General features: G+C 37.5%; 1 protein-coding gene across 2 annotated transcripts in view; it reads right to left on the bottom strand.

Moving 5' to 3' along the window:
• LOC120524931 (collagen alpha-1(II) chain) overlaps positions 1-27507 on the bottom strand; it is a 101769-nt gene that overhangs the window by 35673 nt on the left and 38589 nt on the right. For both annotated transcript variants that reach the window (XM_039746805.1, XM_039746804.1), the window contains 16 exons: positions 26489-26542; positions 26341-26385; positions 25496-25549; positions 24089-24133; positions 16418-16471; positions 11874-11972; positions 11609-11653; positions 9041-9139; positions 8272-8325; positions 7227-7334; positions 6655-6708; positions 3020-3118; positions 2820-2873; positions 2493-2591; positions 2302-2355; positions 527-580 (listed from right to left, as the gene is read on the bottom strand). In XM_039746805.1, the coding sequence (XP_039602739.1) occupies positions 527-580; positions 2302-2355; positions 2493-2591; positions 2820-2873; positions 3020-3118; positions 6655-6708; positions 7227-7334; positions 8272-8325; positions 9041-9139; positions 11609-11653; positions 11874-11972; positions 16418-16471; positions 24089-24133; positions 25496-25549; positions 26341-26385; positions 26489-26542 (1071 nt within the window). The remainder of the gene's footprint in view (positions 1-526; positions 581-2301; positions 2356-2492; positions 2592-2819; positions 2874-3019; positions 3119-6654; positions 6709-7226; positions 7335-8271; positions 8326-9040; positions 9140-11608; positions 11654-11873; positions 11973-16417; positions 16472-24088; positions 24134-25495; positions 25550-26340; positions 26386-26488; positions 26543-27507) is intronic.

The raw sequence follows: 27507 nt of genomic DNA, 5'->3' as shown, positions 1-27507 counted from the left end.
TCTCTGTGTATGTGTCATGAAGTGTTCCTTTAGATTGCTGGAACACTCACGTGTCTGTTAGTTATCTTAGCAGCTCTGTTCTGTGAGCTATACACTAAACAAGGATTTACCTGCATCCTTAGTTATCAGCCGTTTAACCGAATGTAAATAACTTTTCTAATACTATTATTCTGTTTTTAACTATTATGATAACCAGGAAATATGACAACAAAGGGTAACTTAGCAGGGTGTCCTGTGGTAACTATATGGAATAGCTCAGAAGAACATTTATTGACAAATTCCTAGGACATTCATTGTAATTTCACAATGCTACCAACTATACAGAGCATTTTTGGCTCCCAAATAGGACAGACAATGGCTGTCTTAGTGGAGTGATCACAGGAAACAGAGTGGATAAGTTAAGTGTGACTAAGTACAATAGCTAGATATTCCTGTATTAAACAACAGGACATTCACAATACTGTAAGAAGAAGCATGGCATTGTGAGATTCAATCAAAGTGGGTCAAAAAAGCAACATCTACTCACGGAAGGTCCAGGAGGTCCTTGTGCGCCAGTCTCTCCATCTTTGCCTGGAAGTCCCTAAAAACAATATGAGAAGTAAAAGTGAGAGGCATAAAATGTATATATATCACCTAACAGGTAGACTGTGCTGAATGGGCATTTGCCCGCCTTCAGAAGACCCAACTAGTTTAGTTTCTGCTGGCTCAAAGAAAGTGGGTGTCTGTTTGAAGTTTACAGAGAAATACTGATTGATATGCAGGAGGACACATGCCACAAGTGCTAATGAAGACAATGTTAAAGCCCAATAATGTATAAATGAACAACTAGAAACTAGTTAATGAACTTACACAGTAAGAGAAATTAACATAGACAGTGCTGTCCTGGTAAACTGAATATTTGGCTTTCACTCTGCTGCACATTTTTTTACAGTTGTGTGAAGTTCAGCAAATATATATCCACAAGACTTTAGTCTACTTCTTAATCTTTATTTAAGAAGCTTGTGGTGATTATGTACTTTATCGGGCAGTGTAACAGAACGTATGTGTCCTTAAAATGCTAGCAGTAAAATTACTTGATGACTGGCTAACAGAAGCTGTATGATCGCATACTGCATTGCTGAGGTGCACATCTTCCATACAAACACCAGCAATGATCTTGCTCTACTGTGCAGTAAAAATGTTTATACACAAAACTGGAGCTGAGGCAGGTGATTGAACATTCCTCCTTAAATTCCACAAACAATGTGTATCTTTTATAGTGTCTGTTATTTACATAGATATATTTAAGAGCTAGAGAACAAGAAGGTTCATTCATTCCCTCAAGGTCAAATAATGATTTATGGTTGAAGAAAGGACCAACATATCACATTTTATAAAACATCTTTCAATTGAAAAAAACACACCTTTGCATGGGTGGAAAATGTCTACATATGTCTTAGCAGTTAATGGTTTAAAGTTTGCTCTTTTATGCAGTGATATGGTGGGTAAGAACAGAAGATGGTAATAGAGGCAGATAGAGGCAGGTAGGCCTGCAATTCTCGAGGCACTAAATTGTATTTCCTGAAGGCAATAACAGAGAGAGAAGGGTGTTGGCTTATCATGAACGATAACTCACACCTTCTCCATGATATTGTGGTCAAACCGCGTAACACCTTTGACATAAGTCTGATTCTACAATGGTACTCCAGAAACACTACTTAAGACCTGGGGATACCTCGTTGGATCAGTATTGGATCTATCCACCTAATTAGTGTGGTAAAGGTGCACATCCTTCACAAGCTTTGATTCTGATTTTTGCATTTGATATATTTTGTTAATGTCTGAAGGGAAATAATCTTTTGGCATGTCCTTTGGAGATCAGAGCGCAGGATCAGCCATTAACACCCCTGGAGCAATTTTCAGGTCAAGAGCCCAATGGAGTAGGATACCTTCTATCGGCTTATGTTCCCTTTGGGATGCAATCTCACATTCTCCATGTGAAGGCCAAAATTTCTAATCCAACTGATTTAATTCTGACTGTGAGCAGTGATGTCACTTTTGTTATAAGCTGACTTAAAGCCCACAACATTAATTTGTAGGAAACATACTACTTGTGATTCTTTTTAAAGAGGTTCTCTGTTATAGTATGGTTTTTTGTTGATGACGAGAGGTGCACATCTTAGATCGTGGAGAAAACAAATATACTATATCCCATCCAGTCTACTTGGTACTTGGTACCTGCCATATGCATTTATTTTTTCCCAAAATACTTTTCTACTTTTTTTCTTCTACTTCTGAAGGGAATGGAAGAAGAAATCTTACCCTCAGACCAGGAGCGCCAACCAATCCCTTCTCACCAGGTTTACCAGGCTCACCCTATAAGGAGTAAAAAGAAGTCAGAATATGTAGGCAAGTTGTAACCACTCAAAATGAATGAAACCTAATGTGGAGTCATTGAGCGACTGAATAACACTAAGAAATGGGCTCAACCAACTTTGTGTTGACATACTTACATTTGCTCCTTTAGGACCAGGGAAACCCATGACACCAGGCTGGCCGCGGGCGCCCTGAGGACCTGGTGGGCCAGGACGTCCATCTTCACCAGGTGCACCCTAGCAAAATTGAATTCAGGAGAGAAAGAGTGGGTCAATTATCTATGGCCTTACATAGTGCCTTTCGTTTTTGATTTTGCCACTTTTCAGCAACATTTGCTTAATTTACCGCCTATCCAAGAGGAAGCATTAAACCAAAGATGTTTTCCAAAATGTTTGCAACAGAGACTCAAAATCTATCATTTATCTATGCTAGAAAATCTAGAAAGGAGGAAAAGTAATACTTACAGAAGGACCAACTTTTCCTTGAGGTCCAGCATCACCAGGGCGACCAGTAAGACCCTACACAGAAGAACGAGACAAAAATGGTTATGTACAAATATAGTATTATAAGAGGTCAACCATGATCTTTTCTTGTTATTCTAATAATCTCCGCATAATCTTGCCACTTTGGTGTAGCCCACAACACCTCCAGGACACACACTTACTCTAGCACCAGGAAGGCCAGGCTCTCCAGGACGGCCAGGATCGCCATTAGCTCCTTTTGGACCAGCAATGCCAGTGGGACCTCGTTCACCAGGGGCACCCTGTTAAAATGACAAAGAGAAGACTGCAATTTAATTTTGAATACCACAAACAACCTCTTCAAAGAGACCAAGTTCCATCAAAAGTGTCTAGTCGGTATTTATTAACATTCTGATGCTATTTTATTGGAGTTTTAATTGTCAGTGTATATCAACAGTTAGTGGGTTTAATAGTCCAAAACAGCTTTAATTAAACATGCTTTGTGTTGTTAAGTGTACATATATGTGTGTTCTGTTAAATACACACTGTCAAAAATGAATAAATAAATGGACCAAGAACTTTATTCTTTTGATCATGGAATAGAATATTAGCAACAATTTTTTACTTGTGGAACATTTCCCTTTTCACAAAAAAGAAAAAATGAGAGCATAAATTTAAGAAAAGAGTCCATTCTTTAAAGCTTCATGTTAGACAGAACTGTGAGGTAAGATGAGGTTCCATAAAATTCCCAACCATGGAGTGTAGCAAGAACTTAAAGAGGTATAATGTTGGTATGGGTCCTGGGTGTAAAGGGTATAAATGTTGGTAATTTGTTCCTCACACTTTTTAATGCAGTACTAGGGTGCTGTACTGTTTTAGTCATTATGGATGTAGTGAGAAGTCGAGCAAAATGACACCTTTTATTGGCTAACTATGCAAGCTTTCAAGGCAAATGAGGAAGAGGCCTGCGTTGCCTCGAAAGCTTGGACATTTTAATCTTTTTAGTTAGCCAATAAAATGTGTAATTTTGCTTGACTTCTCACTACACTTTTTAATGGTAATTGTAAAAGATCCTTTAAATCTTTTGCAAATTCCCTATTTTTTTCCCACATGTAATGTGCTCATGGTAAGTAGGCACTGCGAGTGCCATGGAGGACAGAAGGGTATTCCATCTGGGTGATGGCATAACCTCCTACCATGATTGAAGATGCTGGGGATAGACGAGCAGAGTGCCCAGAGGGGACTGGGCGGTCTCATGGTCTGGAATCCCTACAGATTTTATTTTTTCTCCAGCCGTCTGGAGTTTTTTGTTTTTCTGTCCCCCTGGCCATTGAACCTTACTCTTATTCGATGTTAATGTTGATTTATTTTGTTTTATAATTGTGTCTTTCATTTTTCTATTCTTTAATATGTAAAGCACTTTGAGCTACTGTTTGTATGAAAATGTGCTATATAAATAAATGTTGTTGTTGTTGTTGTAGAAGCTGGAGGCCAGGAGCAGTTCCATCCCCAGTACGTTCAGGGGCACTGGTCTGCTGGAGGCGTCACAGCTTGGATGCCCATACGGGTTCACTGGAACTGCAGTCCTGTATGGGTGCTTCAAGAAGATGCTGTCAGGGGAGGACTGTCATGGTTCTCTAATAACTTGGTGGTGCCCCCTACTGGTTACAGCACATATCTCTCAATATTATAAGAATATATTTTCTTAAAAAGTAAAAAGAAAGACAATCACTTCTCAGCCTGATACTAGTTTACATACGCTGCATAAAACTCAAGTAAAGGCATGACTGTAAAAATTCCATTCTAACTTTCCTCCCAATATGCTGATGTGGGACAATGGTCAACAAAGCACAGATGGATTGGAAATGAAATAAAGATAGACTATAGCTATCATATTGAATGACACTATTTTGATATAGTTTGAGTTTATTAAAAAAAAGCCATATTCAAAGACAAAAATTGACATTCGAATGTAAAAGAAAGGTTTTTTGTTTCACCTTGCACTAATTTTGTCATCATGTCACTCCACAAATGCTGCCGGTTTATACAGAACTATTTTTACACATCACTTCCATGATGTTTCTGTAATGTTGAACGGTTAACTGTAATTCTTGTTAATAAAATGGAAACACTTCTGTTCAAGACCGATGTTTTTCTGCCCTACCTGCTATGCTCATGGATCTACAGTCGTACAAAGAACAGATTGTTATTCACCCTGAAAGTATTGTCCAATGGGAAATAACATCTCCACAGGCCACTACAATCAATGTTTTATAATTAAACCAACATCCTTGAAAGAAGTTTTACTTTGTACCCTCTATTAAAATAAATAGGTCTACAATGTCATCCATATGAGAGACTCATTGATTCCTCCGTGATCCATTTTCCCAAATGTTTATATTTCTTCTACTTGATAAGAGCAACATTGAAGCAGCTTTTTATTAAAATTTGGACCTGCAAAATTCTGTGTAGCTAAGAAGGACACATGTACTCTCTGTTTGGAAAGGACCTTCAAAACAGAAGTAGCCAAGAGTGGAAAGCTTCTCAAGTTTGGACTGCGTTCACTTCAAAAGACCTCAAAAGTATATGAAGGTAGAAACTGCGTTGGTCATAAAATGGTAATAATTGAGGAGTTATATTTCTAAAGTGGCTCCATTACTGAGATTTAGTGATGAATATTATTATGTGGGTTACAATAGCATAATTTAATTTGATAAGGGCCTCAACCCTGAATATTATGGAGAATTTATATAATTTGTGCAAGTCATTTATAGGGAATCATCCCCTTAAAGACTCATTGACACCTTACAAAATTTATTTAGAGGATTCTAATTTAGGGAATATTAAATCCATAAATAATGTATTATAGAGATCTCCCCTGGGGGATCAGTGAAAGGTTTATAATTTAACACTACATAAGTCATTGGCATCATGTAGGATTTATACAGTTTATAGACTCCACTTATAGAGTCCACTTCAGGATTCACTGAATCATTTAACGATTTATTATGAATATCCAAAGTGAGGAACTATGAACCTATAAAGAATTTATTTCAGGGATCCATCTTGGAATCCCAGGTGGCTTAACAATCTAATCAGTTTCACTGTAAGAGTCATAAAAGAGTTTTATAATGCATGGGCCAATATTACCTTCACAGATGTATTAAAAGAGTTTTTACTCTGGGGATAACAATAGACTATTATTCATAAACTATTGACCAAGAAGAATAAGGAATTGGATTAATAAATGTATGTGCCTCATCTTACGAATCATTGAGGCATTATACAGGGTGGTCCAGATCTAATTATGCAGATCTAGATCGTCTGGATGACTTTGATTTATGTGGGGAAGATTCCAGTTTGGCACGAAGACAATTCTTCATGTCATCTGTTCGCACACTTCTCGATGGTTTGGGATTTTTTGGGTGCTTTTCTATGTAATAAACTTATAAAGTTATAGCATAATAAAAATTGCATAACTAGATCCGGAACACCCTATATAATTTAAGTATTCTACCTTGAGTATTATTGATGATGTACCTCACTACTGGACTCATTAGGGTCTTACACTATTTATGAAGTGATTACAATGTGAGGAGCCTGATAAAATAATAATGAATTCCATTGTTGAAATGGCCGGTGAATTACATAAATTAACACACTGGGCATCATGGTGGGTGTATTATCTCATGCAGATCAGAGTGGGAAAGCACAAAAATGAGGAAACAGAAAATAAATAACAAAGAAATTGTGGATTTGTGTTTGAGATGTACTAAAATATCCAAAAGGTAAAAAGAATGAAAAATGGAAATATTTGCATTGTAGTAGAAACACTTACCTTAGGTCCAGCAAGGCCGTCTTGGCCTGGGAAACCACGGTTACCTGGAGGTCCCTGGAATAAAAATGATTAGGATTAGAAAATTGAGATCCTTAAAGCTCATTTGGACAATGGCACAGGAGCAAATCAGTATGTTCAGTTCTATCTATTACCTGTTGACTCTATCATATTAAACATCTGAGAATTCAGGTGCAACAAAAAAAAACAAACCTAACAGTTCACTGAACTGAAATAGGAATGGTTATCAGATAAAGCCTGACAAGGAAACTCAGTGTGTACCTTCTTAAGGAATTTTGGTGTGTTTATTTGAAGTTAGGCTACAACAGTTTCAATCTCTTACCTGATAATAAAAAATGATACATTAATGATATTTTTGGATTTCTTAACCCTTCTATTTTGAACTGGGCTTGCTTACTATTACAGAATTAAGCTTGCCCCTTGAATCTCTGAAAGCACTCCTTTGATCTACAGGTAAGGTTTTCAAAGATCTTATTGTTCTTTATGCAAAAAGTAGTCATTGTGAGCAGCTGTGCTAAAGCTTTAAACTGATCTTTGAGCTGGCTTATACTCACTCTTTCACCAGGTGGTCCTAGTGGGCCAGCAGCACCAGGTTCTCCACGGGCACCTCTTTTCCCTTCTTCTCCAGCAGGACCAGGAGCACCTTGAGGACCAACGGGACCCTAAGAAGAATATTCAGAAATAGAAATGATGAGAAGTCAGGTAGATATATTGGTCAAAAAATCATCTAGTTGGTGGGTACCAAGAACAATGGAACTATTGTCAACTAGCACCATGTGTGACAAGCTGCACTTTGCAGAACAAAGTAATGGCAGTGGCATCAGAAGATTAACAAATAAGTGAATCATTCACTCCATCTGCTGCACTATGTATGGTAATATTTCATTAATTTTAAAACGTCTTTATATAATTATTCAACCTGCACAACTATAGACTGGGATAAAAATTATCAAACAAAAAACTGTTCAGTATTATGTATTAAATGTTTTGCTAATCTTAAAAGAGTAGTACAGCATTTTACAATACTTTGTTCTTTATTTTAATTCTGCATTTCTTAATATATACAGCATTATGAGTATGTCAATGTGAAGCATGCTATATAAAAATATATAATATGTAAATAAAAGAAATTCATTCATACAAGATAAATATTTCATTTATTGTGAGTTTTTCATTGATTATATTTGAATATATTCTGTTTGACTGAGACTCTGCTTGTGGACCCAGCATGAAAGGGGCCATCTGACAATTCAGTTATGGCTTTGCTTGCCTTCATAAGAAAAGCATTAACAAAGTGTAGGCAATCTGAGAGAAATACATTTTGACCATATTTTTAAAAATGTCTTTTAAAAGGTTGAGACATCCAAATATGTAAAACTTGGCAAATTTAACTCATGGTTTTCCTGTAGATGCTTTTGTTTAGCATCTTGAAAATGAAACATTAACAGTTTGGGCCTCATTCCTCTTTATGCAGCACAGTCTCCACACGATTGGCTCGTCACATGTATTACATTTTTTCTGAACCTGTTTTCTTTAGTGAATTAACTGTTGTCTATTGTAAATTCAGTAAAGGATAAAACAAAGTCACAGGTCACTCACATTTTCACCCTTGGGACCTTGTTCTCCCTTAAATCCTGGAATGCCGGGATCACCCTATAGTTAAAGAGGAAAGGGATAAAAGAAAGAGTAAAAAAAGAACAGAATGAAGACAGAATAGAAGGTCAAGGAAGAGGAGAAGTCCAAAGAGAAAAGTGAACAAAAAGAAAAAAAAAAATAGAAGGGAAAAACAGAAAGATGTAAAAGAAACAAAGACAGAGAGAGGGAAAGAGTGAGACAAAAATTATTATGGTGTTACATAATACAAAAACATCACTTTACACCAGACATAATACTACCTTCTTATCTTTATAAAATTGTATGAAGTAGCATTTTGAGATTAAGGTTGGTGTTATAGCATCGAACCTATATAAAATCAATGTCTTCCCCTTCCTATCATGAAATCTATGTATGTATGTCAGTCTTAAACGACTCTCTATGCAGCAAAAATACAAAGTTATATTCCTTCTCTAATCCAAATTAATACAGGACAAAGCCACATTAGATTCACTGCCACCTCACAAATGCACAGCAATTATGCGTTGAAAAGTCATAGCTCTTTAACAAAAAACCCTCCCCTCTGCAAATGTTTATGAAGCCAGCTTGTAATTTTCAAAGTTATGGTCATTTCCTTGGCTAAATGCTAAAATACCCACCCACCAGAGATGTGTAATACATATGGTGAATACAAGCTAACTGGTACAAATACATGATCAAGTAAATAAGAACTTACTAAAATGTAAAGCACAGTACTTTAGTTTAGAAGACCTACCTGTTGGCCTTTTGGTCCAAGAGGTCCTGTTGCACCCTGAGGCCCTGGGGGTCCACGAGGTCCAGGGAAACCAGGAGCACCAGCAATACCAGGAGCACCCTACAGGAGAAGCAGGAAGATGCTTATTCTTCTGAAGCAGGATCCAATTTATGGTATCAGTGAAACTTTTGAAAAGACGTCTCGAAAGCAGCACAGGTTCCTTCAGATTGGCTGCATAAATCATCTCTTAAGATGTTTCTCCAATTTCGGATTGGAAAGTAATAAAAAGTACAAATGATTGGGTATTGGCAATAACCTTAAAGCAAAAAAAATCTAATTGGAGAAAACAAAGCAGCAACGCCAAATGAATTTAGCATTGTGTGATGCTACATTAGCTCAATATGAAATGTTTCTAGCCACACTGGTGTTAAATCAAATGAATTCAGTCTTCTTAACCAATGAGTAGTGGGCACTGCAAACTGGTGTTAATGATGTGGTTATTTTTATAGTTTGCTTAATTTTAATATTATTTGGTAGTCAATGCACACATTTCACTTTTCCAATGTGTTTTTTGATTTTGGTCAAGGGGACACAAGGCATACTAATGCAGTTAATTTAATATCAGTTAACTCTTCATAATAATTATTCACAGTGGCTCCAAAATCCATACTGACCCCTACTCTCTCTTCTGTTTCTTTTTCCGGTTTCTTTGTGGTGGCGGCCTGCACCACCACCACCTACTCAAAGCACCATGATACACCAACATTGATGGACTGAAAGCCAGAAGTCTACGTGACCATCATCATCAGGTCCTTCCATGAAAACCCTAAATACAAAGAGGACTGTTTGACTTATGTTAGGTAGATTGCCCAGAGGGGACTGGGCGGTCTCGTGGTCTGGAATCCACTACAGATTTAATTTTTTTCTCCAGCCTTTGGAGTTTTTTATTTTGTTTTTTCTGTCCACCCTGGACATCGGAACTTACTTTTATTCTATGTTAATTAATGGGATGGTCCATCCCATTTTCTACTGCTTTGTGTACTGCATAAATTTCAGTGGTATAGCTAGATGGGTGGTTATAAATGCTCAAATCACCCCGGAATGATTCATATAACAGATGTGAATGGGCATCAGATTTGAAATGCCCAATTTTGCCCTAAGTACGCTCCCATTTTCACTCATAAATATTCATGGCAACCATACAAAATAGCATTCAAAAAGTTTACAATAAAACTAGCTTAAAGACTTCAATGTTCTCCAATTAGGTTCTAAAGTGACACTCTACTTGTAAAGCCACACAAAACAGACACAAAGCAGTGCTCAAAGTAAAAATTAGGATAAACACATAACCTTTTCCCATACACAAAAGGGTTATGGGGAGTAGCATGCAAACTACAGTATATATAACTGTAATTATAAGTTAGCCTAAACCAAACTAACTCTCCCAAAACAGCGTTTAAAAAGATGAAATAGCACGAAAATTATATGAACCATAAACAAAGTAAAATTAGCACTGCTCCTTTTCTATGAAGATGCCTACTGCTGGATCAGACTACCTGTCACCATTCACATTACACCTTAATATTTGTGATTGATCTCTTTCCAAAGTCAGAGCTTAGCTATGACAGTAGGTGGCTTGTTTATTAATTGTGATAAGCAGAGATGATATGTAATTTAGAACCCTTTGTTAATGTATAATCTGTGAATGTCAAGGGCAGAGAATGGAGTAACAGAATTTACTGAACCAAGAATGACTCAGGAGCCTAGGAGTGGAAAAATGAAAAAATTGAAGAGTGTAAAAGAATACAATAAAACTAGCTTAAAGACTTCAATGTTTTCCATTTAGGTTCTAAAGTGCCAATTTAGCTCATTGTTGGGTTAGACCTAACAGAGGATACATGAACTTTAGCAAACAGGTAAGAAAGAATCACTTTGTTTTTGAATAAAGACATTGCAGGGTCTACTGGGTGGTGACTGAGGACAGAAGAGTGATAATCTACCATTAGAGGATGACCTGGGGTGACAAATGAAACAAATAGACAAAATGTGATGATATTTTTACTTTTAAGGTTTAAATTATCTGCTAGTGTTAAGTGCTAAGTAAGTGGAGTTACCTTGTAAAGAAATAAAAAAACACTCAGAAATTCCAAAAAAATAGTGTGCTGTCATAAGAAGTAAAAAATTGGAGGAAACAAAACGGGCAAGCTCACAAGATGCACCTAGGGTATAATGCAGATATGATACTAGAAGAAGATGAAAGCTGCCTGATTGGTGTTAAGGTGCTTCAGGAGAAATAGGAAGAACCTTGTCATATAGTGAGTAAAAATCTATAAAGCATAAGAGTCCACTGGGGAACAGGGCTATACTAGAAAATAATAAATGAAGGTGACCTAAAGGAAAACCCTTTGCCAGGCTGTAAGGGGCCTTATAATGTGGGGTTCTTGTGGAATAATGCATTATATTTCTACATTCCTTCTGTAAACAAACAGATTTTCCTCTGGGATAATAAAGTCTACATAATCTAACCAACTAGAACTGAAAATATGGAGAAATGTCAAATGTAGAAAGAGTGAAAAAAAAAACACTTACAGTTGAACCTTTTGCTCCAGGAATACCATCAGTACCAGGATTGCCCTAAAAGAAACAGGAAAAGACACATTCATGTCAGGAAACTGTTACTTCAGCCTAATTAAACAATTAAGGCATACAACTCTAAATCATTCAGTCCATGGCATAAGACAGTCAAGTACTACAGCTCTGGTTGATTGGGCTATTGCTTAAAAGGCCAGACTGTTCATATACATGATAAACTTTGAAAGCTAAGCTAATCCCCCCCTTTACCGACAATACTTACAGATGCGCCAGCAGGTCCAGGAGAACCAGGGGTACCAGCTTCTCCTCTTGGACCCTGAGCACCTTCAGGACCACGGGCACCAGTAGGACCAGCTTCTCCCTAAGAAAAATGACATAAATTGAATTAATTCTCTGCAGATTGTCATAAAAGGAAACACAAAACTCACAAAAGGCTCAACAATATGCATGTTGCAAGGGAATCACGCATAAAGAACTACAAGCTGAACTATCTGGCTTAAAATAGGATTCAGTAATTTGGCTTTACGGACTTCAAGGGCCACTATCATAATTATGCTTTCAGAGTTGCAACTTATAATTATATTTCCAGCAGTCACTATCTTGACATTGTCTTTCAGGATTTCTCTTTTATTTCATGTCACAATTGCTCATATTGAGCATCTCTTTACATAGATTCTGTCAGGTGTTTATTACATGGATACATAAGAACACAAACCAAGGGTTTAAGCCAGTTCTTATATGTTTATGACAGACAGAATAATTCAAAGTTCCCTGCTCATTGTCCATTTTCTTCCTAATGCCTCCACCAATACTTAACATACAGTAAGTCTAAGTGTACATGGTGTCCTTTCTGTGTTTAAAATGTAGGGGATTAACAGAATGTTTCATTGTGTCCATCCAAGTTCTGTATCTATTTATCCAATATTCAGTTGCAGAGAGCAGAAACCCATTCACCACTAGGTGCAAGCCAGACTAGAAAAAGAACCCAGTCCACTGCAGAAGACATAAACAAATACTTGGGCTGACCAGTGAGCCAAGCACACAAATATATGGGACCTTGGTGTAATCTGCAAACTCCATATAGGTTACCCTAACCCTAACCCTAACCCTAACCTCATGAATTCATGATACATATTAAATAACATAAATGGTTACACTTGTTAAAGATCTCTCACATCTTTGTGAAGAAGATATTTAATATCATGACTTGAGGAGTCTATCTGTAATCTTCACGATGTAGACATTTAATATTACGACCTTGAGATTCTTCACCAGGCCGGTAAAAGCCTAACATGGTGGACTCAAAGTGTCAATAGTCTACCTTACATCTTCAGCATATGGATATCAAACATAATTACTTTCATTGTCCATAGCTTTCCTCATTCCTCCAAGATATAAAGCTTTAAAATATAAACCCAAATGTTCCCCACATGCCATAATGGTGTCAGCTATCAATAATGTGTTGTTCTCCATTACATAAATTAGGGATCTCCAATTTTGACATTAGAGGTTCGCAGTAGACAGATAAAATTTTATATTTAAAACTGGTAATTAGCAAATGTAGATTTTCACTTCAACCAGTTTTATAGTCAGAACCCATTCCTTGCTCTTAATAAAACTCGTTCCTTTAGTTCTTTAACTTGTTCACTCTGCTTTCACTGACATTTCTAATGATTTACTTTTTTTCAAATGATTCATGGATCAAAGCTGATTTGTACCTCTCAATCCTTCACTTTTCATTCTCTTCCTTTTAAATAATTTAACAAAACAGCTATTTTTTGAGTACACGCTCAGATACGCTGAGGACAAATGGGACCAAGATAGCTGGTGAGTTGCTGACACCCTTGTTAATTGCATCTCTTTCATTACTGGCAGTTGGTTAAGAAAAGTTGAAGCAATCAAAACTACAAATGGTGCTCTTAAAGAGTTTAAGAAGCAGTAAACAGTGGCAAATCTTAACAAGCGATTCACCAAAAATGAAACCTCAAAAAGTATGTTGACTTAGGAGAAATAAGTGGCATCTGGCTAAAAAACTACTTTGTAATGAAAAGCTGCAGCCAGTGCAGCCCTCCAGGATGGAGATCGAGAATCCTGATATAGAACATTAATAACATGAACCAACATGTTTGTACTGTCCCTAATGTCATCTTGATGTAGATATTTAATACCATATATACTCCATAGTCATAATGCCTCCATGATGCAGATCATTAAAAACATAAGTTCTCATCATGACATCTTCTTTGTCATGTCTGCACGATATAGCGGTTTAACATTATGATTTCAAGTGTCCCAAGGTTTAGTGTCCCCATGACACAGATCATTAAATATATTATCCCACTTATTCATTTTCTCAGTCACGTTTTCATGATATAGGTGTTTAATATTACGTTTTAAAATGTTCATTGCGCTTTACCAGTTTTCATGTGGTAGACTCCATGTCTCAAAGGTCTGGTCCTCGACATGAACAATGCATTCAATTTGCAGGAAGTGTTTAAAGGTTCATCTCCTGGTTCATTATTTATAAGATATTTCCTAAATGATGTGTGCAGCATCAAGGTTTATGAGTTACATTTTGAGTATGTCACACTTATGTTTTCATATATACTTGCAGTTATTGCATAGTGCACTGTGCTCATAAGAGTATGTGTGCTGAATAAGAATAAACTGATGTTATTCATGTACAAATTTTAGTTTAATGTGTAGGATCAGACTATACACATGGATAATTAGCTCTGATTTTCAACTATGGCCATCTTTAAAAAAATATTTTGCTGTGTATAAGCCAATAAAGCAAAATAGACTTCTATGGCAAATCCTATAGAATTATTCAGTCACATCTCCATGTAAACAGTAGCAGACTAAATTGCTGTAAACAGATCAAATCATCATAATTCACATTGTCATTACTATTACTGCCAGTTAGTCATTTGTACCGATAAACTACTCCATCTAGTAGTGAACCTAAAGGGGACAACCAAACATTTCTCCACCGTCACTTGTCTAATCATGACACTTGTCTTTAAAAGATCTGTCTAACCTTACTTTTATTACCAGCTTAGCCTATCTAGATCCTCGCTCACTCCTCACTTACAAATACCAGGTGAATGCGCATTAAATGAATGTTTTCATATGATCAGGTTTCACCAGGTAAGAGCTTTCTACATGTAAAAGTAATATACTTGACTTAATATTGACAGGAAGAGATGCTATTAATATGGCTTGCATTTATTTCAAATGACATCCTTATGTGGGTAACAATGGCAAGACTATCATATATAACCTCCGGCCTTCTTTTCATGTATGCCAGATAAACATGATGATTTAATAGTTCCATAAAGTATAATACCCTTGGTATTAATAAAGTATCTATCTATCTATCTATCTATCTATCTATCTGTCTGTCTATCTGTACCTTTCTATCTATCTATCTATCTATCCTTTCATATCTATCTATCTATCTATCTATCTATCTATATAGTACCTTTCATATCTATCTATCTATCTATCTATCTATCTATCTATCTATAGTGTCTTTCATATCTATCTATCTATCTATTATATAGTGCCTTTCACATCTATCTATCTATCTATTATATATCTATCTATCTATCTATCTATCTATCATATAGTGCCTTTCACATCTATAGTGCCTTTCATTATATAGTGCATCTATCTATCTATCTATCTATCTATCTATCTATCTATCTATCTATCTATCTATCTATCTATCTATTTTATAGTATATCCTTCTATCATCTATCTATCTATCTATCTATCTATCTATCTATCTATCTATCTATCTATCTATCTATCTATCTATCTATAAGGGTTTTTTGGAAATATCAATTCAAATTATCTGTGAATTGAACAGATTAAAAAAAAGAACAAGCCTGTTAGTCATGTATGCTTCAAAAATATGACAGACCTTCTGATGTGTTTTTGTTTGGAAAAAAAGCAGTAGGATAAATGTATTGCTGTCTGTCCATTTATCTGTCTCTGACAGAGGACCACAACTATGCCCAGAGGTAATCCTCTGTTCACATTTGTCTCAATGCATCCATCCATTTCCTTTATCCACATATTCCAATTAAGGGCTTATGGTGCTGAGGGCTAATCAAGAAGAAAATATTATGAATAAAGCCAAACTAGAGCACAATCATTCATACATGCACCCATAATCACAACGATTTACACCGATTAAGCTAGCTTGCTGTAAGAAAACTAGAGTAATGGAGAAAAAAACCCTGCAAGTACGGAAAGAAAATGCATACCAAGCTCAGACAGTGACTGGGCGTATCATTCTAATCGTGTATTGTAATTCCTTAATGACACCAATCATTTCTAGTTGGTCTGAACTCAATCTGGGGACTAAGACACTGGACTCTAAAAACAGGATGGACAGCAGGTTTACAGCCATACTGTGTATATATTTTTTTAATTCTTCCTTGTCTAACACAATTCTAAATCATCAAAAGACCTCTGACTATAATTGGCTAACTTTAATTCTCTCAGTCTCAGATTTCAAGTTAAACTGACTATCCAGAAGAATGTAGCCCCACAGCATTTTTATCATAAATGCAAAAGTGAGAAAGAATAAAGAGGCCTCTAGCAAAATTTAAAGAAAAATCTTCAAAAAAACAAACTGTTAGCACCTATATGGGAAAATAGGCATGGCAAGAAGGCTACCAAAATGTTAGGGATGAAGGAGGGGCCACTAATTGTGATTTGCAAAGTCCGCTCATACTTTACTATCTTGTGTCACCTGAGGCTTGCAATGACCCATTCTTGAAAGAGTGATCTTACCTTAGCACCTGGAGATCCAGGGAAGCCAGGAGCACCGGCAGGACCAACAGGGCCCTAAAGTTTGAAAGGAAACAAGAAAGAGAAAAAGCATTATTCAGAAATCACGGTCTTCAGTAGCATAACAGTATTTCTAGTTTTTCTTTTAAATTATGCTGTGGTGACTACCAGTAACAAAGTGAATGCCTGTAGTCATGTCAAAGGGAGCACGGAAGTAATAAATACAAAGAACAGCTCTGTTTATAATACATTTGCAAAGTTCGTGTTGACTCTACCAGAAATGTGAAGCAATTCTATTTGTTAACTGAATTAGAAAATATAATAAAACATAAAATCATACAAATATTACTATTACAGCATGTAGATTTTAGTATTTAGTCCCAATAATTCATAATTATTTACAATACATTTATCCATTCATTACTTCATGTTTATTCCTATGCAATGCAGAAACTAATCTATATTAAGTACATTAGCATGATTTAAGCAGTGATTTCAATTTAGGGAGTTGGTGCTTGAACTGATCTCAGCAGCAATGGTTACAAGGTAGGAAAACAAGTTTTGGATAAGATTGCATTTCATCTTAAATTACACTCACTAGCTAAACCAGTCTTTAGGAGAGGAAACAGTAGAATCCAAAGAAAAGCTACTGGGAGATGTGATAATGTGAACACTCTACAATGACCTCTCATATGAAGTTAATCAATGAATTATTATTCAACAAACGTTTAAAACATATACCTTAATAATGAATACATCATTATCTGTCTAATATCACATAATATCTCATGAGAGTTTCTGTATTACATCTCGCCTGAAGAAGGGGCCTGAGTTGCCTCGAAAGCTTGCATATTGTAATCTTTTTAGTTAGCCAATAAAAGGTGTCATTTTGCTTGGCTTTTCTCTACATTCATAATGGCTAACACGGTACAACAACCTAGTACTTCATGAGATCAATTAATTCATATTCATAAAATAATTTTAATTTTTATATGCATCCACTGAAAAATTTACTAAGTCAACTTTTAATATTTAAAACATTTTAAATTTTATATTCACAAAGGTCAGAAACCTATCCCAGTAATACCTGTATCTTTCTATTGCAGCTGGCAGCAATGGGCAGCTGGAGCTAATTCATGATAAACCAGGAAACAGGACTTAACTGGATAGTAACTCTTGGCAGCAGATAATTAATTTATTAATATGTTTAGTGCTATATTAGACTAGAAGGAAAAAAACTGCAAATCGACAAACGTTCATTTTCTGAACCTCCTCTTTTGTATGACAAATCTATCCTGACATCATTAAATGCACAACAGGAATCTACAAAGCCAGACCACTGCATGGCAGACTGCTGTCATGGATTTGTTTTGAACGCCACTGGTAAATTGTACTAGAATTTGTACAAAGCATCTGTGGGTCATTCCCGAGACAGGTATATTTAACTTGAATTTATGGGAAACTCCTTCACTGTACTGCACTGCTTATGTGATGTTTGAAAACAATGATCATAATTACATATATGTCATTGGTAGGTTCTGTAAGATCTTTCAGAGTACCCAAAACTAAAAAAATCAAATCTCTACTTAAATATAAAATGTGTAAAAGCCCTAAGTCGGAGAGCTTCTATGACATAGCTGAACATTTTAAAGCCATAGAAATGGTGCTATGTTACTGCTACGCCACAACCCTAAACAGGTGAACTGTCTACTCAGCATCACACAGGGAGTTAGTAATTAGGGCTGAACCTTCATCTTTGTAGTTTAAAGTGTCTTCAAAGGACACAAATATAAAGCTTAAAACAAAAAAGAAAACTGGGTGCCTCAAGTCACCTTCAATAATCTAGGTATAGAAAGAATCTGTCTGCTGCTCATGCACATAGGGCTCATGTTTTTTAATCAACACCTCAAAACCAAGACAAGGATAGCAGTGCTCCCTCTTGTGAGGAAAAAGGTGATGTGCAAAAGCTGTAAAAAATGGATTTTTAATGTTCACTAAAAAATCATGATTTTTTTTTGTCAAATCTAACTTTTAAAATGGCATGCAACTTTTTGTTTTATTTCAAAGTTTTCCAGGTTGCTTGACAGCAGAGGTTTCGTTTGCTCTTGTTTTAGCTATCAGGTTGATGCAGGCTTTACAAAACGACTGCTTAATGTTGTTTTTTCTTTACTCCTCTGCAGTGGCGTAGCGAGGGGGGTGCCGAGGGGGCCATGGACCCCGGGCGGCGTATCAAAAGGGGCGGCGGCAATCACCATGATATTTAAATTTAAAAAAATATAGGTATACAGTATTTGAAACTGCAAATCGCGCCCGCGCTGATTCAAGCCAAGCAGACAGCGCGGGTGCGGAAAGGGTGGCAGGTGAAGCAGGTGGTGCAATAGAAATTTTCTCAGACGTTTTTACAGCGCATTGTAGAGTCAATCTACGACAGTATCTAGTGACGATAAAACCTACCTAAGTGAATTTTCAATAGACAGAGTATCTGCTGAAATTCGAGAAAGATTCCAACAGTTGCAAAATCTAGCGCAAAAATATGATTTTTTAAGACCTGAAGTGATATTGAGCAGGGACGAGCTTAACTTAGACCAAGCTCCTCAAGACATTAATAAAGAAGAATTTCTACTTGAGCGCGTACGTCTACAAGCTTTTGTAGCTGCAACAGACCCAGACTGTAAAAAAGAACTCATTAGGTCCGGCTCTCTGAGTTTATTAAAATATATTATTGAGTCCAAACTTGAAGATGGTTTACCAAACATTGTCATAATGTTGAGAATTTTTTTAACATCTGCCATCAGTAATGCTAGTTGCGAGAGAAGCTTCTCTAAGCTCAAATTAATCAAAAATTATCTCAGATCAACTATGTCCACGTTAAGGCTAACAAATTTAGCTATTCTGGCAATTGAACATGACATACATATTGATATTGACAATTGTATAAAAGATTTTGCTATTAAAAAAATACGAAAAGTAAATTTTTAATCAATAAAAAAATTTAATGCAGCTTTTTTTATTTTGTCTATTTTTTTAAGAATAACTAAATAGAGGGGCGGCCCCAGGCGACGAAAGCCCACGCTACGCCACTGCTCCTCTGTCCAGTTAAGGTAATGAGGGTGATGTGGAAGAATCCCATTGCAAGGAAAAACAATTAAACAAACTTTACAGCATTTTCCCGTGAGCCTTACTACATTAACTGTTTTAGTTTAACAGACCACATACAGTAATTGCTGGGCAAACAGAAAATGTTTTTGCCCCATTGAGCATGTTAACATGCACACACAAAACGGGATAAGCCAGAAACCTGTTTTTTTTTTAAATCTGTTTATATGTGTGAGTTCTCCCTCTGCAACATGCTCTATCATCATTAAGCTGCGCAATAAAAGTTAAACATCATCATCGGCTGCGGTGAATCCCTAAACATGCATGGAGCCTGTGTTTCCTGAGCAGTGTGGGGAACATTACTTTAGTTACATTATTTATTGCTTACAAAATACATAACTTAATATGTTATACAGTTACTTCTCATAAAATGTAATGTTTTACAAACAGTGCATTACTTTTTTCTTTTGTATGAAAAACTCCACATTTCACGGGCCAGCATTTGTTATTAAATCTTAAGCCCATGTATGAACCTTCACAAAACTGACAAGAATCACAGCTAAACGTGATCATTTTCTTGTGTTTTATAAACACACTTAGTCCTTCATGTGCTGAGAAGCAAATAAAATGAAGTAATTAACATCCATCCCCTTTTTACATCCCCAACCGGAGCCCCCAAATATTCTCGCTATGAATGCTGGCCGCTGCGCCACCATATTACACTGTTTCAATATCGATAGCAAATAGCGGGATTCAAACTAAACTGACACTTTATTTGTAGGTTTCTGGGTAACACTTTAGTTTACTCTAACAAAGGCTTCTTTTGGCCTTCAGGACATCAGTAGGTAGGTTATTCATCTCTGTACTGTGTGGCATATTGACATGCTGGTAAAATTACTTGGACTCACAGGTCTTATACTAATATAATATCACTAATATTACAATATAATGTAACTAATATACTAATCTAAAATCAGGAGCAATGCATCTCAGTTAAGCCATCTGAGACCACTCCAAATTGAAGTTTCATTAGTTGGTCACATTGCAGAGATGAATAAACGCTTTACTGATGGTTTGGAAGTGTTATGAAGACCCACAGAAGTGCATGTTATTATCTTGTTACCTAATACTAAATGGGTAATAGATGAATTTTTGCAGTACCTAAACCAGTGATGGCGAACCATTTAGAAACCAAGTGCCCAAACTGCAATCCAAAACCCACTTATTTATCGCAAAGTGCCAACATGGCAATTTAACCTGAATACCACCTAAAACTGAACACCAGCATAACCAAGGAGCTGGTGGTGGATTTTAGGAGGCCCAGGCCCCTCATGGACCCCGTGATCATCAGAGGTGAGTGTGTGCAGAGGGTACAGACCTATAAATACCTGGGAGTGCAGCTGGATGATAAATTGGACTGAACTGCCAATACTGATGCTCTGTCTGTCTATCTATCTACTGAGCTTTTAGTTTAGAAAAGCCACTCATACATTAACATCTTTTGTCTTAAAAGAAAAACATAATAACAGAGCTTTCAATGATACAAACAACTTTTTGTTGAAAGGTAAAAGTTTGCATTCGGTATGCTTTTGAACAATTAATGTGCTTTTTGCTGTTGTATGCATGCTGATAATTTGTCTAACCTTGGCTCATACTTTGTAAGTTTGAGAGCAACACATGCAGCACTCAGGTCATCTGTTAGTCTGTTTCTGGTGTCAGATTTGATTTAATTCAAAGCTGACAACAGCTGCGCACAAGCATAAGATGTTCCAAACAAAGTAAGGAAAGCAATCTCAAGTGCCTTCATTGACTTAAGATTATTTGGCAGAGAATTCCACACTTTAAGGATTTCATTTTCATAACTAACTGTGCTGTCCTTTGTCATCCCTTCGATCCTCTCAAGTGTTTCACGCAGGTCTTCCCTATTAAGCTCCACCCCAAAGCTTCCATTATATATTACGGGGTCGTGGATCAGGTGTGGCGATTAGCAACTCCCAGCAATAATTACAGATGCGGACGACTCCTCACCTGTGCGCTTAAGCGAGGACTGCCCGCATCACAAAGCTCCCGGAAACCGCTCCGGCCACTCTACCATAACCCCCTTTAAGCGCGAGTGCGGCAATTATCTGTTAAAACTGGCCTTTTCAATTTTGAGCTGTGGACCCGCTATACCACATCCCCTCCAACCCCACCACGGGAATCACAGACTCAAAAGGCTGCAGTCCGTGCCGCACCCTCAAGCAGCATGTGTGCCGCCCGCCTTACCCCAGACAGGAGAGGAAGGAAGCGCTCCCATTGGGCTGCTGGGCAGAGGGGCGGGTGATGTGAAAAACGTCCTCCGGCGCGCGTGAAGAGGGGGAGCAGTGAGGGAGCAGCCCGGCCCGCATTCCTCTGGCTTTATAGTAACGAACTCTGTGCTCGGGCGCGCACGCGTGCCCACTGAGAGGGCTCTGAGTGCCCCCTTTGGCACGCGTGCCATAGGTTCGCCACCACTGACCTAAACTAAAGTGTTACCAGCCTTTATTACCTGACTGCACAGAGCACACTGTTTGCCGCTTGGCAGTGCAATTGAGTCCTATAAAGGACCAACATACCCGTATGTGTGCTACTGTACTTGCTTTACACCTGATTGCTGCTGGGATAATAATAATGCTAGCATTTTACTTCAATAAAATAAGTAGGTTACTTGTTACTTTGAAAAGTAATGTTACATTGTTACTTTAAAAAGCAATCGGACTATGTAACACATTACTTTTAACACATTACCCCCAACACTGCTTTCAAAATTGTGCGGCTGAGCCCAGGTCTGTAAGTTCAGCTGATCAATATAAATTCAGCAATTTCTGAAATACTGAATACTATTTCAAACACGAGAGGGAATAATGTACTTTGCCACAGGAAATGTATCTTTGTGGACACTTACACCATTTTCTACCCGTGGCGACTAGATATGTGTGTGAAGCAAAAACTGATGGGCATGGACATGCACAGGCTAACAGAGTGCATGGAAATACGCAAACTATGAAATCCTGTTAAGCGTTTAAAATGGCCTCAGAACCGGGTTACTCGCAGAGAAATCTTACGCATATTAACGCTGTTTCTCAGAGACCAATATGCTGGTTTTCCCTATAGAGTAAGGGCATACATGGTATTTTTGAAACCAGGTTTCTGTGAATAACCAGATACTAAATTGCATGTAAATGCTCTGATTGAGAAGGGAAAAGACTAGGATTTTGCCCTTTTAGTCAAGCTAGCACTGCAGCTAAAATGGGCATAAATGGGCACAACTATTAGGAAAAGTGAAGTCATTTTCAAATTAGTGTTGACAGCAAAAAAAAAAAAAAAAGACTTTTAATAGTAGCATTTAAGAACGGGGGTTGCTTCATTGTTTTAGTCTACTTTAATTTCATTTGTATTTATGCCATGTGAGTCTCTTTTCCTTAATGAACACAATCCCAAATTTTACAAATGCACTTGTTTTGTTTCAATGTTTTTACAATTTTTTACTTGACATCACACAAAGGATTAAGGGTGGAACCAGAACTAGAAAATGTGTAATTTTTCTATAGCGGTTTTCAAGACTTAATATAATTCCAGGAAACATTAAGAGCACAGTACAATAACTTCCCTCATTCTATATTGGCAGTCTGTTAACAACACCTCAGGGTCACACAAGGACTGGAAAGGTTTTGATTGAGTACATTAATGTAGTAAACATCACCCTAAAGGTACTTTGCATTTATACATTTTTCTTATTTTTATAAAATGTCAGAGCCAGTCCCTGAGCCAGTGGAGGACATTGAAACAGCTGCCGTGAGGTTCAATAATTTAGCCACTAGGGCACAATACTGACTTTTCAGAAATGAATGAAATGACACCATTTATCGGCTAACTAAAAAGATTACAATATGCAAGCTTTCGCGGCAACTCAGGGCCCTTCTTCAGGCAAGATGTATACATTATATCCATCCATCCATTTTCTAACCCGCTGAATCCGAATGCAGGGTCACGGGGGTCTGCTGGAGCCAATCCCAGCCAACACAGGGCACAAGGCAGGAACCAATCCTGGGCAGGGTGCCAACCCACCGCACTGTTTACATTATATTACATCTTAAATTAAACATTACATTACATCTTAAACATTACCCCTTGCCTGAAGAAGGGGCCTGAGTTGCCTCAAAATCTTGCATATTGTAATCTTTTTAGTTAGCCAATAAAAGGTGTCATTTTGCTTGGCTTTTCACTACATTCATAATGGCTAACACAGTACAACACCCTAGTACTAGAAAAATGAATGAGTAATTTTCAAATAGGCTGCCTCTAATAATAAATAGAATATGCTGATTCATAACCAGCTAATTTCATTTTTAGTTGAAATGCTGAGATCAGTGTATGCAGTATCAGTTTAAATTAAGCCTATTTTGACCAATATGGAATGCATAATATAAAGAGCTTTGGTCTAGTGTCTACTGCAAAGGTGCTATATAATTGTATTGGATGACCTAGACTTATAAAGTGATATTAAATAAGTAAGCAAACAAACAGATAAATAAATATGTGAACAGTATTGGTACTTACAGGGGGACCAGCAGGACCAGGCAACCCATCATTACCGCGTGCTCCCTGTATGGAAAAAGAGCAGAAGAGAAAGAAAAAATTAACGTGGTCAAATTTATAGCAGTTAATCGAAATCAGTGGCAAAGTTCTAAACTTTTAAGCATCATTCTCACTACATGTTTGGCTGAGTTTAAAGCAAGTTTTAGAACCAAATGGATATTTTTTAATCTTTATCTAAGGTGGTATAAAAGAAGCAACACCCACATCTATTTGCCCCTGTGACCTGCCAGGAGCAGCGCTGAACCCTCAAGTAGGATCTCAATGGGGTTGTGCTCCAGACGCAACTCAGCATGGTGGGATTTAAAGCCCTTACAGCATATGCCACACAGGGTTTTGGGTTAAAGTGTAGTGGACATGACTGCTATGCTGGGGTCTGTCTCATGTATACAAAGGTGTGTTACTTCAAACTGGCATCCATTCAGCCATTTATTAAACTCTGTAGCTACAGTACTGTAGATCTCATACAGGCAGCATCCCACATATAGCAGGACAGGAAGCCAGAGTATTAACAGGGTGCACTCAAGTGTGCACCAATGATTCTTCATACCAGGTTAACAATTAATACAAAATCTTTGGTCTGTGAGGGGGAAATTAGATATCTGGAGCAAACTCATGTAGATACATGGAGTACATGAAAACTCCACACAGACGGTGAACCAGGTAAGGAACAAAGCAAATACTTGCAGTTATGATAAAGCAGTCTTGACCTTTGAGCAAATAACAACACACACACATCAGGTAAAGGAATATCCTATCACTTTTGGACTTTGAAGGAAATCAGTGTGCCTAGGAAAAACCTATATGAATATAGTGAGAACATGCAAAGACTCCACAGATAGTGGCAAGGCCAGAAATCCAAACCAGGTCTCCTGAGCTGAAACAATGAATCTAACCTGGAACTTTTTGTGACATGAGAAGAAACTAGAGAACTTGGGGAAAAAAATCCACACATGCAGAGTGGACCATCAGCTGAATCCAAGTCTGTGGTGCTTAAGGCAGCAGCACTAGAAATTACCACTCTTTATTTATATTATATTAAAAATGTGCATGGGTCAAACATAGACAAGCGTGAAAGGTCACCACTGTATCATCCACTCCCTCTACAATAAAATAGTGAATGTAGAACAGTATGGGTATGGAATAAGAAAGGACTCAATGGAGGTCATATCCAGGGGCAATGAGGAGGAAAAAAGTGGAAATTGGGGAACTAAAACCATCCCTTTGACACTGAGTTGTTCAGTTTTTGAGATGGGATAACAGGATGCAGCCTGGGACAAAGACCTAAACAGAGCAGTACTCCATATACAAGTCTGGAGAGCTCCGTTCCAAGATGCACTGTTCCAGCATATGTGGTGGACTTAAACTTACCGCAGCACCTGGAGGTCCTGGGCGTCCTCTCTCACCAGGCAATCCACGAGGGCCCTGCAAAAAGTTAAGAAAAAAATGAGTTACTACAGTTCTTTAGCTTATCCAATGAAAACACTAGTGCATTCTGACTGATGAATTGGCTGTACTGATTAAGCACAACACCACACCTAATGCAACACCCTTTACAAATCTGCAGTACGGGAAAGATGTGCAGTGGTCAACCAAGGACCGAGAAGTGGTGATACATTTAAGGTATGGAAAGGACATTCCTCAATTTCAAGGCTGACACTAAGAGCCTATTGCACCATAGGCTGGCGGTGAAAGGGACAGTTAAACAAGGGCATGTCAAAATGTTCGGTTAATCTGTTTGTGAGGAGTCTAACCAACATATAAAGCTGATCTACAAAAACCTGCTATAATATCTGAACCTGCAATCCAATGAAATGAGAGAGAAAAGGCAAGAGCTTCTAAGTTTCCTTCCTGCCCATTTTTTGTGAGTTCATCAAATCAATATGCAGTGCCTGTCATGTAGCCACACCTTGAGGAAGCTCCAGTGGCCATCTGGATTACAAATCCTTGCTGAACTGGGATATTGGACTAGAAAATACTAATCTAACATCAATTAGATTTGGCATTGCTGATAAAGACATACTTTTCCTAATTGTATTGACATTTTGGTCTAAATATATCTAGTCACAGTTGAATATCCAACTAAGATTAAGCCACTCTGCCTACCTGAGTGCTAAAAACAAGACTAGAACCCTTTTAAAAATTGCGTTACTATGAAAGATACATTAAAGAGTAAAAATCAGCAGCTTGGGGAGAAAAGAAACTTTTGAGCTTACCATTGGGCCTGGGGCTCCATTCTCACCTGGGGCGCCAGCTTCACCCTGTAGGAAGAAGAAGAAGAAGAAGAAAAAGGTGTGAGACACTGTTGCACCAAATGATGGAAATATATAGCTAGAGCAGCAAAAAAGGAGTAAGTTTTATTACCTTGGCACCAACAGCGCCACCCTCACCCTTTGCACCATCCAAACCAGGGTAACCCTAGAAGACATTGAGAGAAAATCTTGCTTTAGTACACAAGAAATAATTAAACAGAATGCAGGTTATTGTTTTCAACCCTGCTCAACATGCCATCCTGAAACTGTGTTGGCTTGAAGGCCTTTGTCAAAGATGGAAAAAAAACGAGAAAGACTGCAATTGTGTTCATTTTGCAGCTTATAATGGTGTCAATGATAAGATGTGCTTTATAAAGTTTAAGAAATATAAACAAGGAATATAAGGGGATGCCTTATTTAAGGAGGCAGATTTTATGTGGGGGCAGGTGTAAGATTTTTATTATATGAACTCCACATTTGGTGGGGTAATGTCAACGACGGCAATTTTAGCCCTCCAGAACATACAGTTTGTATTTAACTTAGCAGATTAATGTTCTTGCATGTTCAACCCGTAGTGTAACTTTAAGTATAAGGGACAAAATCTATTCCAAAGAGGGGGTGGCAGGAACTGTGGGAGACACCAATCTCTGCTACAGTGATACTTTTTTTGACAATGGAAGCTAAAGTGGATGTTTGCTGTCCAGGTGTCTGTTAAGGATTATTGATGCCATACTCTCTTCAAGTGATAGCAAAGCTAGCCACCTAGGCTATGGAAGCTCTTCTTTAGCTAATTTGATTAAGTCTGTAATATGTCACCAGTAAAAAGTTGGTCAGGGCCATGTTTTTGTTCTCTCTATGTCTCTTGTACTATTCTCCCTGAGATAGCAGGGGTAAGATGCTAACACGGGCTACCATATCTACCGAGAGCCAGTTGCAGATCTGTTTCTCTTAGGTGTGACGTGGCCTGCCTGTGAAATGTCTCTCCTCCTCAGCTGGTTTGTTTGTGTCTCCAGTTATAGCTGTGCAAAGGAAAAATGTGAAACACAGTTTCACTTCGGGATGAGTCATAGAGGATGCAAAGGAAGGACCCGATCTTTGCTACAGGTGATATGAGAAGCAAAATGACATTTG

This window comes from Polypterus senegalus, chromosome 3 (assembly GCF_016835505.1).
Source record: "Polypterus senegalus isolate Bchr_013 chromosome 3, ASM1683550v1, whole genome shotgun sequence".
NCBI classification, from domain to species: Eukaryota; Metazoa; Chordata; class Cladistia; order Polypteriformes; family Polypteridae; genus Polypterus; species Polypterus senegalus.
This window is presented reverse-complemented; position numbering and strand designations above follow the sequence as displayed.